This window comes from Plectropomus leopardus, chromosome 5 (assembly GCF_026936395.1).
Source record: "Plectropomus leopardus strain MGB_pleo_1.0 chromosome 5, ASM2693639v1, whole genome shotgun sequence".
Taxonomy (NCBI): domain Eukaryota; kingdom Metazoa; phylum Chordata; class Actinopteri; order Perciformes; family Serranidae; genus Plectropomus; species Plectropomus leopardus.
This window is the reverse complement of record NC_142180.1, coordinates 39,141,501-39,155,524: the sequence shown is the minus strand read 5'-3', so window position 1 is coordinate 39,155,524 and position 14,024 is coordinate 39,141,501. Positions and strand designations below refer to the sequence as shown.

General features: G+C 48.3%; 1 protein-coding gene across 8 annotated transcripts in view; it reads right to left on the bottom strand.

Annotated features, from left to right (window-relative positions):
* Positions 1-357: 357 nt before the first annotated feature.
* The window catches only part of palm1a (paralemmin 1a), a 19,238-nt gene continuing 5,571 nt past the window's right edge, over positions 358-14,024 (bottom strand). Inside the window, exons 3-11 of one of the 8 annotated variants that reach the window (XM_088078231.1) lie at positions 13,153-13,233; positions 12,254-12,354; positions 11,481-11,544; positions 11,311-11,332; positions 11,173-11,238; positions 8,848-8,895; positions 4,300-4,431; positions 1,304-1,924; positions 358-567 (exon numbers count right to left, since the gene is read on the bottom strand). In XM_088078231.1, coding sequence (XP_087934357.1) covers positions 1,338-1,924; positions 4,300-4,431; positions 8,848-8,895; positions 11,173-11,238; positions 11,311-11,332; positions 11,481-11,544; positions 12,254-12,354; positions 13,153-13,233 — 1,101 coding nt within the window. In that variant the 3' untranslated portion in view covers positions 358-567; positions 1,304-1,337. Of the gene's footprint in view, positions 568-965; positions 1,925-4,299; positions 4,432-8,847; positions 8,896-11,172; positions 11,239-11,310; positions 11,333-11,480; positions 11,545-12,253; positions 12,355-13,152; positions 13,234-14,024 lie in introns of those variants that run through there. The other 7 variants (XM_088078233.1, XM_088078232.1, XM_088078230.1 and 4 more) reach the window with 7 other exon arrangements.

The following is a 14,024-nucleotide window of genomic DNA, read 5'->3' as shown; positions in this document are numbered from 1 at the left end:
GGTGGAGAAAAAAACATCCCATTCACGCGGAAAGAGAACGCCGGACTCCTGTATGAAAGCCCCGGGTTTGTTGGATCCCCTATAGGGACCGTCCTGCTCTTAAATCTTGTCATTACCGGTCGTGTCTCAACCTCATGCCATCCTGGGGCGTATCATACATTCGTGAAAGGAGGCTTTAGATGTCAGGATGTAACACCTAAATTACGGCAACAGCGTTGGTATTTGACGACTTTGGAATTAGAACAGGCTGAGAGGCCCCTTAAGTGGCCCCTTGTCTCTGTCGCTGAGGGCCCTCCCTGAAGGGGCCCCATGTCTCTGCAGGTGGACAAAGGACGATGAAGATGAAGATGAAGAAAGACAGCAGACGGAGATGAAGGTGACATTCTTTATTTTCATCATCAGTCAGAATCAGATCAAATAATTGATCAGCTTCCTGCTGCTCAGAGGACAAAATGTCTCTCAGTGTGAGGACCAGCCATCTCTTGCTGTCGTCCCTTCTGTCTCTGTCTTCAGTTGGCTATCTTTGTTGTGTCATCACCATAGCGACGGTCAGTCAGCAGTTCAGATCTGTTGATGGGAGAGAGGAAGCTGTTTAATGAAAGGACGCCTGGACATTTCTGAGGACGTCTCTGAGCACATCTCTGAGGACGTCTACGAGGACATCTCTGAGGATGTCTCAAAGGACATCTCCAAGGACGTTTACGAGGACGTAAACATGAACATCGCTGAGCATGTCTCCGAGGACATCTCCAAGGACGTCTCTGAGGATATCTCCAAGGACATCTACGAGGACATCTCATTGCTTCACTTCAGCTCAAGCAATTAAAGAGACACATTTCAATGTAGAGAGAGGAGGAGAGGAAGATGAAGGAGATGAAGGAGGAGGTGATAAAGATGGTGGAGGTAAGGGAGGTGAAGGAGAAGGTGAAGGAGGCGTTGTAATGATCCAGACTGGGAGGCGTGTCTGCGTCTGTCAGCTCTCGTTTATTTTGTTTTGTAAAACCAGAAACGATGAAACGTACAAACCAATCAAATGACTCCAGAATCAGTGATGTCATAGAGGGGGAGGAGCTTCATGGAACAGACTGCAGGGCTGATGCTAATGCTAATGGTTGCGTGGTAGCGCCGTGCAGACACACGAGGAGTAGAAAAGTAAAAAGGCTTCAGAAAATAGAAAAAGTAAAGAAAGTTTATAAAACAGGAGGATGAAGAAACAGGAAATGATGTCATTAGGGAGGGGGCAGGTCTGAGGGCAGTGGTTGGAGCTTTTGTCCTGGAAAGTCTCCGTCCGTTTTATTCTTACGTGGTTATACATGGGAGCGGCGCTCCCTGCAGGATCACATGATGCTGCAGCACTTACACGGCTGCTTCACCTTCTTCACCTCCACCGCGCCGCCCATCACCTGCGACACCTCCCCAGCTGGCTCCCCCGCTGACTCCCCCGCTGTCTCCCCCGCCGTCTCCCCATTACTCGCCGCCCGCTTCTTCTCCGGGGCTTTGGTAGCAGGTGGCAGGGCAGGGGAGGCGGGCAAAGGCGGAGCCAGTGTCTGTGCCTGAGGTGATGTCTTCCCGTTGGCGTCTTCGATGAGCACCAGCTCCGCCTTCACAGTCCCCTGCAGACCCAGGACCCTCCTGGTCTCGTCCTCGTCCTCCACGCTCTGGTATCCCATGAACACCATGGTGACGGGCTGGTCAGCGCTTGCTTCCGCCATGCTCGGCTCACCGCCCGCTTTGGCCTCCAACCCTGTGATCTCTGCCAGAGAACCAGGAACCGCCTCCTCCTGGACCTCCACCGACGGCAGAGAGGTCACCGTGGCAATGGTCTGTGACATCATCGAGGCCTCGTCAGCTTTGTGGATCAGCTCCTCAACCTCAGAGAAACTCAGCAGCTGGACTCCATCCTCACCGTTCATCTCGTGGACCACTGAGGGAGAGACAGAACCAGGATTCGGACCAGGACCATCAGTACTGCTGAGTTGTGTGAGTACCATGCTAAGTCATGTTGTGTATTGTGCCGAGTTGTGTTGCTTACCATGCTGAGTCATGCTGTGTATCGTGCTGACTCATGCTGTGTATCGTTCTGACTCATGTTGTGTATCGTGCTGAGTCATGTTGTGTAGAGTCGTGTTTCAGAGAAGCAGCTGTGAATCATTGTGACAACAATCTGAATTCTGATGGAAACATTTAACTGTTGCTCTGTTTACTGAGGGTGTCTGCTGTGTTTACTGGGGGTGCCTGCTGTGTTCACTGAGGGTGTCTGCTGTGTTCACTGAGGGTGTCTGCTGTTTTTACTGAGGGGGCCTGCTGTGTTCACTGAGGGTGTCTGCTGTGTTTACTGAGGGTGCCTGCATTGTTCACTAAGGTTGTTTGCTGTGTTTACTGAGGGTGCCTGCTTTGTTCACTGAGGGTGTCTGCTGTGTTTACTGAGGGTGCCTGCTGTGTTCACTGAGGGTGTCTGCTGTGTTTACTGAGGGTGCCTGCTTTGTTCACTGAGGGTGTCTGCTGTGTTTACTGAGGGGGCCTGCTGTGTTCACTGAGGGTGTCTGCTGTGTTTACCGAGGGTGTCTGCTGTGTTTACTGAGGGTGCCTGCTGTGTTCACTGAGGGTGTCTGCTGTGTTTACTGAGGGTGCCTGCTTTGTTCACTGAGGGTGTCTGCTGTGTTTACTGAGGGTGCCTGCTGTGTTCACTGAGGGTGTCTGTTGTGTTTACTGAGGGTGTCTGCTGTGTTCACTGAGGGTGCCTGCTGTGTTCACTGAGGGTGTCTGCTGTGTTTACTGAGGTTGCCTGCTGTGTTCACTGAGGGTGTCTGCTGTGTTCACTGAGGGTGTCTGCTTTGTTCACTGAGGGTGTCTGCTGTGTTCACTGAGGGTGCCTGCATTGTTCATTGAGGGTGTCTGCTGTGTTCACTGAGGGTGCCTGCATTGTTCACTGAGGGTGTCTGCTGTATTCACTGAGGGGGCCTGCTGTGTTCACTGAGGGTGTCTGCTGTGTTCACTGAGGGTGTCTGCTGTGTTCACTGAGGGTGCCTGCATTGTTCACTGAGGGTGCCTGCATTGTTCACTGAGGGTGTCTGCTGTGTTCACTGAGGGTGCCTGCATTGTTCACTGAGGGTGTCTGCTGTGTTCACTGAGGGTGCCTGCATTGTTCACTGAGGGTGTCTGCTGTGTTCACTGAGGGTGCCTGCATTGTTCACTGAGGGTGTCTGCTGTGTTCACTGAGGGTGCCTGCATTGTTCACTGAGGGTGTCTGCTGTGTTCACTGAGGGTGTCTGCTGTGTTCACTGAGGGTGTCTGCTGTGTTCACTGAGGGTGCCTGCATTGTTCACTGAGGGTGTCTGCTGTGTTCACTGAGGGTGCCTGCATTGTTCACTGAGGGTGTCTGCTGTGTTCACTGAGGGGGCCTGCTGTGTTCCTCCTCCATCGTGTAGCCACCATGAACACAAACACACATTGTTATACTTGATCAAGATCTTTCTTTTGCCTCCCATATAAAACAAACTTCTAGGACTGCTTTCTTTCACAAAAATTAGACATATCTTGTCCAAAACAGACGCCGAAAAATCAGTGCACGCATTTGTTACTTCTAGGCCGGATTACTGTAACTCCCTATTATTCGGTTGCCCCAACAAATCTCTTAAGTTTCTCCAACTGCTGCATCCTCCATATGAAAACGTTCACGTCTTTTTACTGCATTACGTTTACTGCTTAGCTTAGCCTCGTATCTGTGACAGCTATGTTGTAGGTTAGCATAGCTTATCTGTGACAGCCATTTGTTAGCTTAGCTTAGCCTCAGTGGTTTAGCTTAGCCTTGCATCTGTGATAGCCATGTGGTACTGTCACTACCCGGAGCTCGCGAAAACGGAGCCTGGGTCTGTTGAACTGCACTACGCTAACTCTGTTGCCTTTCCGGAGCATTCCTGCTCCCTTGTTTCCTAGTTTCCCCGGATCCTGGCTGCAACGTTGGCTGCGCTTGATTGGAGCTGCAATAGCCCAATAGCTACATTTAGTGTGCGGTACATTTAGTGTGCGGTACTTGTAGTATGCGATACATGTAGTATGTGATACATGTATGCGGTACATGTAGTGTGCAGTACTTGTATTGTGCAGTACCTGTAATGTGCGGTACCTGTAGTGTACAGTACATGTAGTGTGAAGAACCTGTAGTGTGTGGTACATGTAATACGCAGTACTTGTAGTATGCATGTAGCATGCAGTGCAGTGAACGTGTACTTGTACTCGGTGGCAGGCTCTGGGTCAAAGGTCACTGTGATATTTCAAGTTACCATCTGATGATGTCACCTTTTCTCTCGTCCTCATAAACTTTGACCCCTTGGTGAGACAGGTCAACAGGAAGCGTGGTGTTAGTGGACAGAACCCGCGTCTCCCCTGTCAATTTGTCCCGTTCTACTTTAATCTCCACAGAGTACATCGCTGGGCACGAGGACGGGTCAGAGGACGAGGACACATAGAGGACAAACAAACACACACAGAGAGTTAGAGACAGACAGAGAGACAGACAGACAGACAGACTGACACAGAGAGACAGACAGAGGCAAAGAGAGACAGACAGAGACACAGAAAGGCAGAGACACAGACAGACAGAGGGAACACAGAGACAGACAGACACACAGGGAGACAGAGGTACAGAGAGACAGAGGGACAGACAGGTGGTTAATGAGACAAATTGTCCTGGGCTCTTCCTGATGATGTCACCTGTCCACCTGCTCATGGACATACGCATGAGACGCAGCGTCCAGGCTGTCAGAGGCGTCAACATGGCGGCCATCTTGTGGGCGGCAGCTTGCCTGCGTCAGACTGTAGAGACACCGTCACACCGTCCATCAGAGAGACAGACACACTGAGGGATGGCTGAAAACGTCTCACCACGGAGATGCTTTATATCTATGTGTGTGTATATATATATATATTTATATATAAATATGGATATGTGTGTATAGTTCATCTAAAACACAAGAAACTTGTGCTCAAGAAAAGGATAAGACCTCAATGAAGAACCTAGGAGATATACATATACTGTATATATATATATATATATATATATATACAGTATATGTATATATATATATATACACACACACACATATATACAGTATATGTGTGTATATATGTGTGTGTATGTATATACATATATATACATATATATAATATAAGTGCCAGTAAGTAAGCAGTGAAAACTAACCCATCTTTGGGGTCATCAGGTGGGAGCCTCGGAGGCTCGGCACTGAACTCGGGCGCCCCAGAGCCACTCCCCTGGTGCCAGCTCTCACCGCTCCTACGCAGCCCCAACAGCCCCGCCACCTTCAACAGACCCAGGCTCCGTTTATGTGAGCTCCAGGGAGTGACGCTGCTGATACTACCAGATACAAGGCTAAGCTACCACATGGCTATCACAGCCCCAACAGCCCCGCCACCTTCGACAGACCCAGGCTCCGTTTGTGCGAGCTCCAGGTCGTGACAGTGCTGATGCTACCTTCCCTAGTACATGCATCCCACCTGCTTATATACTGCAGCTCACATACGAGACTCAAGATAAAGGAAATAAGGATGAACTGGCAGAATCAACTTAACTTACTTCAGCATGGTCTCACACAGAGACTCAAACAGGCCATTCCCACACTTAAATACCCTCCCCCTGGATTTCCTCCTGAGAGGACTGATTGGTGGATCTCTCCACCTGATCTTAAGGAACTGTCCGTTCAGTGGGTCCCCCTGCTGGTCCCCAACTACCATTGTTCCTCCTAATCCAAATCCACTGACTGGATTTAAGTGCCTCATCTGACATTTCCCTCACTGTCTTCCTCAAACTCTGTCCCCTTACTCCCACTTCCCCCCGGAGAGAGACAGCTGATCCAGCTACAAATCCCCTACATCCCACCTCACCTGGGCAACCCAAGCTCTCCATCCTTTCTGCTCAGCTTCTGCCTGAAAGTCCGTGTACCTCAGTTTCCTCCTTTCATAGGCTTCTTCCACTGAGGCTTCCCAAGAGACCGTAAGCTCCATGAAATAAACGATCCGCTGACTCACCGACCGCAGCACTGTCAGGCCTCAAATGAGTACAGACTATTTCCTGGGGAACAACAAGCTTTCCTCCTAAATCTACCTGCATTTCCCAATCACAAGCTCCCTCCAGGCGACCACACCCCTGCCTCCTCCCGAACTTTCCGCCTCTATGTTTCTCCCCCTCACCCACAAACTGGACATCTGGACTCTGTTTTTTAAAACCTCCTGAATTCACGTGTCGTCTTCTCCCCTCAATACCTGCAGCTCAGCTTCTCAACACCTGATTATGTCGCCACGTATACCGGCCCTGTGATTAACTAATTTTGCAGCCTGACAAAATACGTCTTAAGGTTTCAGTACCTGAACACGATGGGCCTGACGGGTCGCCATTTACCCAGAGCTTCAGGTTCTGGTTCAGGTGGCCACACATCATAAGTGTATCAGGAATCTACTGCGGCTCTCCTCCAAACTCCACAGGCCCTGCGGCCAAGCTTCCTCCTCTCTGCACTTTCCCAGTCTAAGCACTGACGCTGCTTAGCCTGAGCCACAGCCTTAGCATTAATATGTCTATGTGCAAGGGTGTAACTTTGAGTTGAACATTGGGGGGGGGGGGTTGAGTGACACAGGCATTGTTTTGTCTTTTTTGTTTACATTTTTTTTTTAAAGTATGCGTGCCTGTGTGTGTGTGTGTGTGTGTGTGTGTGTGTGTGTGTGTGCAAGCATGAGTGTGTGTGTACATGTGTGTTTAGGCTATAACGTGTGGATCACTGTGTGTGTTTGTGTGCGGAGAAACACTGGGCTGGTTTCGGTTCGGTCCGGCGGGTTTTTAGCAGAAACACGGCCACTTCGGACTCTGATCTTTCTTCCTGTGACCCTCTTTTCAGCATGTAGTATAGGCGACACTCACACACACACCCAGGCGCGTTATGCAGGTGTAACATCCAATTGGGTCCGCACCCCGCACTCCGAACCCGGACGAATTATGAAGAACACGCCGCCGTTGGCTCGCCTCAAACACACTAGATCGTGAGATTTCCAGACCACTATATGAGTGTTGCCAACTTTCTGGTAAAATCAGACGACTGTCCAAACTCTCTGGAGACTTTTTTATTTAAACTTTATTGTCAAAGCGACCGACGAAGTTGAGCGAGCCGCCATAAACACCGCCTGGTCCGAGCAGCATCTGCCCCGCAGCAGCAGGAGCATTTGCCCCGCAGCAGCAGGAGCATTTGCCCCGCAGCAGCAGCAGCAGCAGCAGCAGCAGCAGCAGCATCTGCCCCGCAGCAGCAGCAGCAGCATCTGCCCCGCAGCAGCAGCAGCGGCAGCAGCGGCAGCATCTGCCCCGCAGCAGCAGCAGCAGCAGCAGGAGCATCTGCCCCGCAGCAGCAGCAGCAGCAGCAGGAGCATCTGCCCCGCAGCAGCAGCAGCAGCAGCAGCAGCAGCATCTGCCCCGCAGCAGCAGCAGCAGCAGCAGCAGCATCTGCCCCGCAGCAGCAGCAGCAGCAGCCTGTGTTAAATAACAGCTCAGAGACACAGCACAGCAGAGAGGAGGACTAACTTTCATTCATTCAACATTTGACCACGAGTCAAATGTTGAATGAATGAAAGTGGTGGCACTGAAGCTCTAGCAATATCGTACCTCCTGTTGAGAGACATTTTCATTCTTTTGCCAACAATTTAAAATTGTTGGCTGGGCTTTCTTTTTCCCCTCAGCTCTCTTCATACCACCGTGAAACATAACGTTAAAGGGACGCTCAGGTCCGTGGTGGGCGAAACCAAATCTCAGCGCGGGAGGGGGGGCGCAGACCAGTCACTTTTTTTTTTTTTTTTACTGCCATTGAGAAAATCTACCACATTGTCGTGTTTATAATACCTGATATTCATTTTAAATAATTATGATATGATATTGGGGGGGTTGTGGTGGCTGGTTTAAATTATTGGGTGGGTTGCAACCCACCCATCCCCCCATAAATTACGCCTATGTCTATGTGTATATCTAAATATATATATATATATATATATATATATGTGTGTGTGTGTGTGTGTGTGTGTGTGTGTGTTTAAACTTTATTGTCCGCCCCAAGTGGTGACAGAAATTCTCCTTTGAACAGCTCGATACAACACAGTTCACTCAATCAATCATATCTATTGATCTGATGTCTATAATAATCTACATAGATCTCTTATCTATATAGAGTCGTGTTGTTGGAGGTTATTATGACAGCCTGACCTCTGACCCCTGACCTCTGTGTCCACAGACTGATACAGTGAGTAGGCATGGCTGGCACCGACTCAAGATGGCGGCCACGTTGGCGCATTGTTCTGATGGACAGCAGCAGTGAAGTTGGCGTCTACGTGTCCGTGTCTTTGATACGGAGCCGCTGTCCTGCAGCCCGTGCTGCACATTGTGGTTTGTTTTTGGTTTTTGGTGGTTTGTATTTTCAGGAAGTAGAAACGGTTTAACTTTCTAACAGTGAGTCATCAGCATGGAGACTCCGCCCACAGCGGCGTGGAGACCTCGGCCCAAACGTTGAGGTCGTTCTAACAGGAAATACATGCAGATGCTCCGCCCCTTCATGCTTCAGAGAGCCAGGGACTGCCCACCAGGAGCCAATCAGAGCACAGCTGCTGTTTCTATGGAAACACCATCAAACAACCAGGCCTGTAGACCAGGACCAGGCATGTAGACCAGGACCAGGATCAGGACCAGGCCTGTGAACCAGGACCAGGACCAGGTCTGCAGACCAGCTACAATAACAGACTGACTGAAGAGAAGGTTTAGTGGACCCTTCAGATTTAGTGGACCCTTCAGGTCCTGGTTCTCACCTCTCTTCATCCCATCCGGTGCCCCTCTTGGTTTGTGAACTTTGACCTCTGCAAAAAAAAGGGGAGGGGCCAGAGACAGAGAACACTGTGAGGTCATCAGAAGGTCATCACAACACGTTACTCAGCCCTCTGTGAGCCATTCAGACTCACTGTAATCAGATTACAGGGTCTCACATGGCTCTACCTGAGCTGAACTGTAATCAGATAACTGTAATCAGATTACGGTGTCTCACCTGGCTCTACTTACTGTAATCAGATTACAATGTCTCACCTGGCTCTACCTGAGCTCAACTGTAATCAGGTTACTGTAGTCAGATTACAGGGTCTCACCTGGCTCTACATGAGCTGAACTGTAATCAGATTACTGTAGTTCACATCAATGATCAACCCTCCGCACATACAAAGGTCTGCTTTGGAGTGCCACAAGGTTCGGTGCTTGGACCAATCCTTTTCACTTTATATATGCTTCCTCTAAGCAACATAATTAGAAAACATTCCTTAAATTTCCATTGTTATGCTGATGATACGCAATTATATCTATCTATGAAACCAGATGAAACTGATCAGCTATCTAGACTTCAAACATGTCTTAAGGATGTAAAAGCCTGGATGAGCCGTAATTTCCTGATGTTGAATTCAGACAAAACTGAAGTTATTGTTCTTGGCCCAAAACACCTCAGAAGCTCCTTTTCCAACAATGTAATTTCTCTAGATGGCATTACCTTGGCCTCTAGCACAACTGTAAGGAACCTCGGAGTTTTATTTGACCAGGATTTATCCTTTGCCTCCCATATAAAACAAACTTCAAGGACGGCTTTCTTTCACTTGCGTAACATCGCAAAAATTAGACATATCGTCTCCCAAACAGATGCTGAAAAATTAGTACATGCATTTGTCACCTCTAGGCTGGATTACTGTAATTCCCTATTATTTGGTTGCCCCAACAAATCTCTTAGGTCTCTCCAACTGGTGCAGAACGCTGCTGCTCGTGTTTTAACAGGAAGCAAGAAAAGGGATCATATTTCTCCTGTTTTAGCTTCTCTGCACTGGCTCCCTGTGAAATCCAGGATTGAATTTAAAATCCTCCTCCTTACTTACAAAGCTCTAAATAGTCAGGCTCCATCCTATCTGTCACAGCTCATAGTTCCTTACCAACCCTCAAGATCACTGCACTCTGAAAACGCAGGGTTACTTGTGGTTCCCAAAATTTCCAAAAGTAGGTTAGTAACCAGAGCCTTCAGCTACCACGCTCCTCTCCTATGGAACCATCTTCCATTTTCGGTCAGGGAGGCAGACACCGTTTCAACTTTTAAGGGTAGACTTAAGACCTTCCTCTTTGATAAAGCTTATAATTAGGGCTGGCTCAGGCTGCCTGGACCAGCCCATAGTTAGGCTGACATAGGTTTAACCTGCCGGGGGACTTCCTCTGATACGCTGAGCTCCTTTCCTTCTCTCAATGCCGCCATCAGAAATCATGCATGTCTGTTAACTGCATTGCCATGTGCAAGCTTAGCTTAGCTCTGTGATAGCCATGTGGTACTCTCACTACCTGGGGCTCTCGATTACAGAGCCTGGGTCTGTTGAACTGCACTACGCTAATCCTGTTTCCTCTCGAGAGCGTTCCTGCTCCCTTGTTTCCTAGTTTCCCTGGATCCTGGCCGTAACCTTGACTGTGCCTGACCGTGGTGACAGCTGTGCTGATGCTGCGACCCTGCCTTTGGTTGTGCTCGTGCTGTGGCTGTACTGATACTGTGCCCCCCCGCTCGCCCTGATCGTGGTCTGGTCCTGGTTGCGCCGATGCTGTGATCTTGCCTTTGGACAACTCCCTTTCACATACGCATGAGACTGTTATCATCTCCCTCAACATCATCATAGAGAGCAATTACTAATTTCACACCTACCATTATTGTAATATGACATGCATCTGTTTCTATTATGTCTGTGCTTCTCTCCCCCTCTCTCTTTCTCTTTCCTTTTTTGCCATGATTGTATTTCACTTGCTATTTGCGACATCTATTGCTCGTCTGTCCATCCTGGAAGAGGGATCCCTCATCATCCTCTACCGCTCTTCCTGAGGTTTCTTCCTCTTTTTTTTCCCCGTTACAGGGGTTCTTTTTCGGGGGTTTTCCTCGGGTGATGTGAGGGTCTGAGGGCAGAGGGATGTCGTACTCTGTAAAGCCCTCTGAGGCAAACCATGTTTTGTGATAATGGGCTCTATAAATAAAACTGACTTGACTTGACTTGTAGTCACATTACAGGGTCTCACCTGGCTCTACATGAGCTGAACTGTAATCAGATTACTGTAATCAGATTACAGGGTCTCACCTGGCTCTACCTGAGCGGCGGCAGCTCTGTCCAGCTGACGGCTGCTGTGAACTTTGACCTCTGCAGCTGATCAGAGACACACAATGAGGACAAAGAGATACAACGACACAAAAACAGAGCAGAGAAGAAGAAACATACCTGTGACTGATCCTGACGACACCTGAGGACACAGACAGACACAGGAAGTTCAACTTCACAATAAAAGTCCAACAGGAAACACAAAAACTGAGATCTAAAACTAAAATAAGATGACTCATATAATCTGACTAACTGTGTGTGTGTGTGTGTGTGTGTGTGTGTGTACTCACAGCAGTGTGTGTCCTGGTCTCACACTGTCCTCCAGTCTCCAGACTGAGCAGCTCTTCCTCCAGCCTGAAACACTCAGAGAACACTTTAATAACATTTGTGTAAATAGACTGAGAAACCTCTGAGCTCAGATTCAGACGAATTCAGAAATTAAATCACGAGACTTGAGCATCCTGAGGACATACAGGTATGTACTTACACGTACATGTACAGACGTGTCTGTGTACATATACACCCTACACGTGTTCATTTATTACTGATTATTACTGTTATTATCTGGGTGAGATAAGTAGTTTTTTTTCTTAGTTTATTTATTTTTTTCATTTTCATAATCATTCTTTTTTTGTTTTATTTTTTTCTGTGTTGTTGTTTCTTTTGATTAATTTGTCATTTTTAATTATATATTTTAATGATCTGACTCGGAGAGCGCAGGTTGTTCTAAACCAGCCGCTGCGGGTCAGATAAAGGGTTAACTTTCCTGTTGGAGTACTGATACTTGCAAACACGTGGACACATATGGATGAGACGTATTTAGGAATAAATGAGTTATTTTGCAGCACAAAAACGACAAACAACATTTCATCTCAAAAAAAGGATCCTGTTTTCTCTGACTGATAAACTGAATTACAGATTCTGGTTATGGACGAACTGCAGAGACAACCAGAGGACACAGTGACCTCAACAGGTCTCTCATGTCCACTTGTTCACGTGTTCATATGTTTACATGTTCATGTTTCATGTGTTGGTGTTTCAGAGCATCCTGCTGGTCTCAGACCTGTTGATGGTGTCCTCCAGGCTCCTGGTCCTGGCCTCGTCCTGCTGCACCCCAGCAGGGGGCGCTCCATCCAGCAGCCAGCGCTCCCTCAGAGCCTTCGACTGGACAGGAAGGACCAACAGCATTATTAAAGTCCTCAGAGACAAACTGAGTGAGCTGTCGACGTCTGTGTCCATGTCAGTGTGGACAGACTCTTACAGATGGTAAGAGGACAGTCAGCGAGAGCGTCAGACAGCGTCAGACAGAGCGTCAGACAGAGCGTCAGACAGAGCATCAGTCAGAGTGTCAGTTAGAGCGTCAGTGTCAGTCAGAGCGTCAGTCAGAGCGTCAGACAGAGCGTCAGTCAGAGTGTCAGACAGAGCGTCAGACAGAGCGTCAGACAGAGCGTCAGAGTGTGAGTCAGAGCGTCAGTCAGAGCGTCAGACAGAGCATCAGTCAGAGCGTCAGACAGTGTCAGACAGAGCGTCAGACAGAATGTCAGACAGAGCATCAGACAGAGTGTCAGACAGAGCGTCAGACAGAATGTCAGACAGAGCGTCAGACAGAGCGTCAGACAGAGCGTCAGTCAGAGCGTCAGACAGAGCGTCAGTCAGAGTGTCAGACAGAGCGTCAGACAGAGCGTCAGACAGAGCGTCAGTCAGAGTGTCAGACAGAGCGTCAGAGCGTCAGACAGAGCGTCAGAGTGTCAGACAGAGCGTCAGTCAGAGTGTCAGACAGAGCGTCAGAGTGTCAGAGCGTCAGACAGAGCGTCAGACAGAGCGTCAGTCAGAGTGTCAGTTAGAGCGTCAGTGTCAGTCAGAGCGTCAGTCAGAGTGTCAGACAGAGCGTCAGAGTGTCAGAGTGTCAGACAGAGCATCTGTGTGTCTCTGTCTCTCTGTCCGTCCATCCAAGTGTCTCACCTTGAGGTGCTGCAGCTCTCTCCTATCATCCTCAAGCTGACGTCTCTTGTTCTCGATCTCTGTCTGCCACTTCCTCTTTTCCTGAGGCATGATGGGAAACAGAGTCACAGACAGTTAAATAATAATAACTTTATTTATAAACCACATTTGAAAACAAACAAGGGAAAGCCGAGGCTGTAAACCGCCGAGTTAATAAGACAGAGCAGTCCGTCGTGTGGACAGAGGACAGACAGGAGTGAAGGCAGATTAAAGTGTGGAATTTGGAGCAGAGACGTATTCGATAAATACGGTAATGAAAAGGATAATAATAACAATAACAAGCAGGTAAAAGGATCATTTACAGGCTAAAATTAAAAGACAATCAACATTTTAATAGATTAATAAAATCAAAAGATGAGTAAAAATTAAAGGACAACATCACATAAAAGCAAGTCTATATAAAAATGGGTTTTAAGAAGTGATTTAAAAGAAGTTACTGACTCTGCCGTCTTCATCACCTCAGCAGCTCGTCCCAAAGCCGAGAAAGCACGGTCACCTTTAGGGTTAAGCCTCGACTTAGAAACGAGAAGAGCTCCGCCTGAGGATCTAAGGCTGCGGCCTGGCTCTTATGGGGTTAACATTTCCTTAAAATAGCCAGGGGCCAGATCCAGATGAGCTTTAAAAGTGATCAGTAAAATCTTAAAATCAATTCTGAAACGAACGAGAGCCAGTGGAGGGAAGCCAGAGCTGTCGTCCATTAAAACCAGTGAGAAGCAGAGCTGCTGCATTTTGGACAAGTTGGAGGCAGGAGAGTGGATTTAGATTTGAACCAGAGAGGACGGGGTTAAAATAGTTGAGCCTGGAGAAGCTGAAAGTGTGTGTAAGGTTTTCCA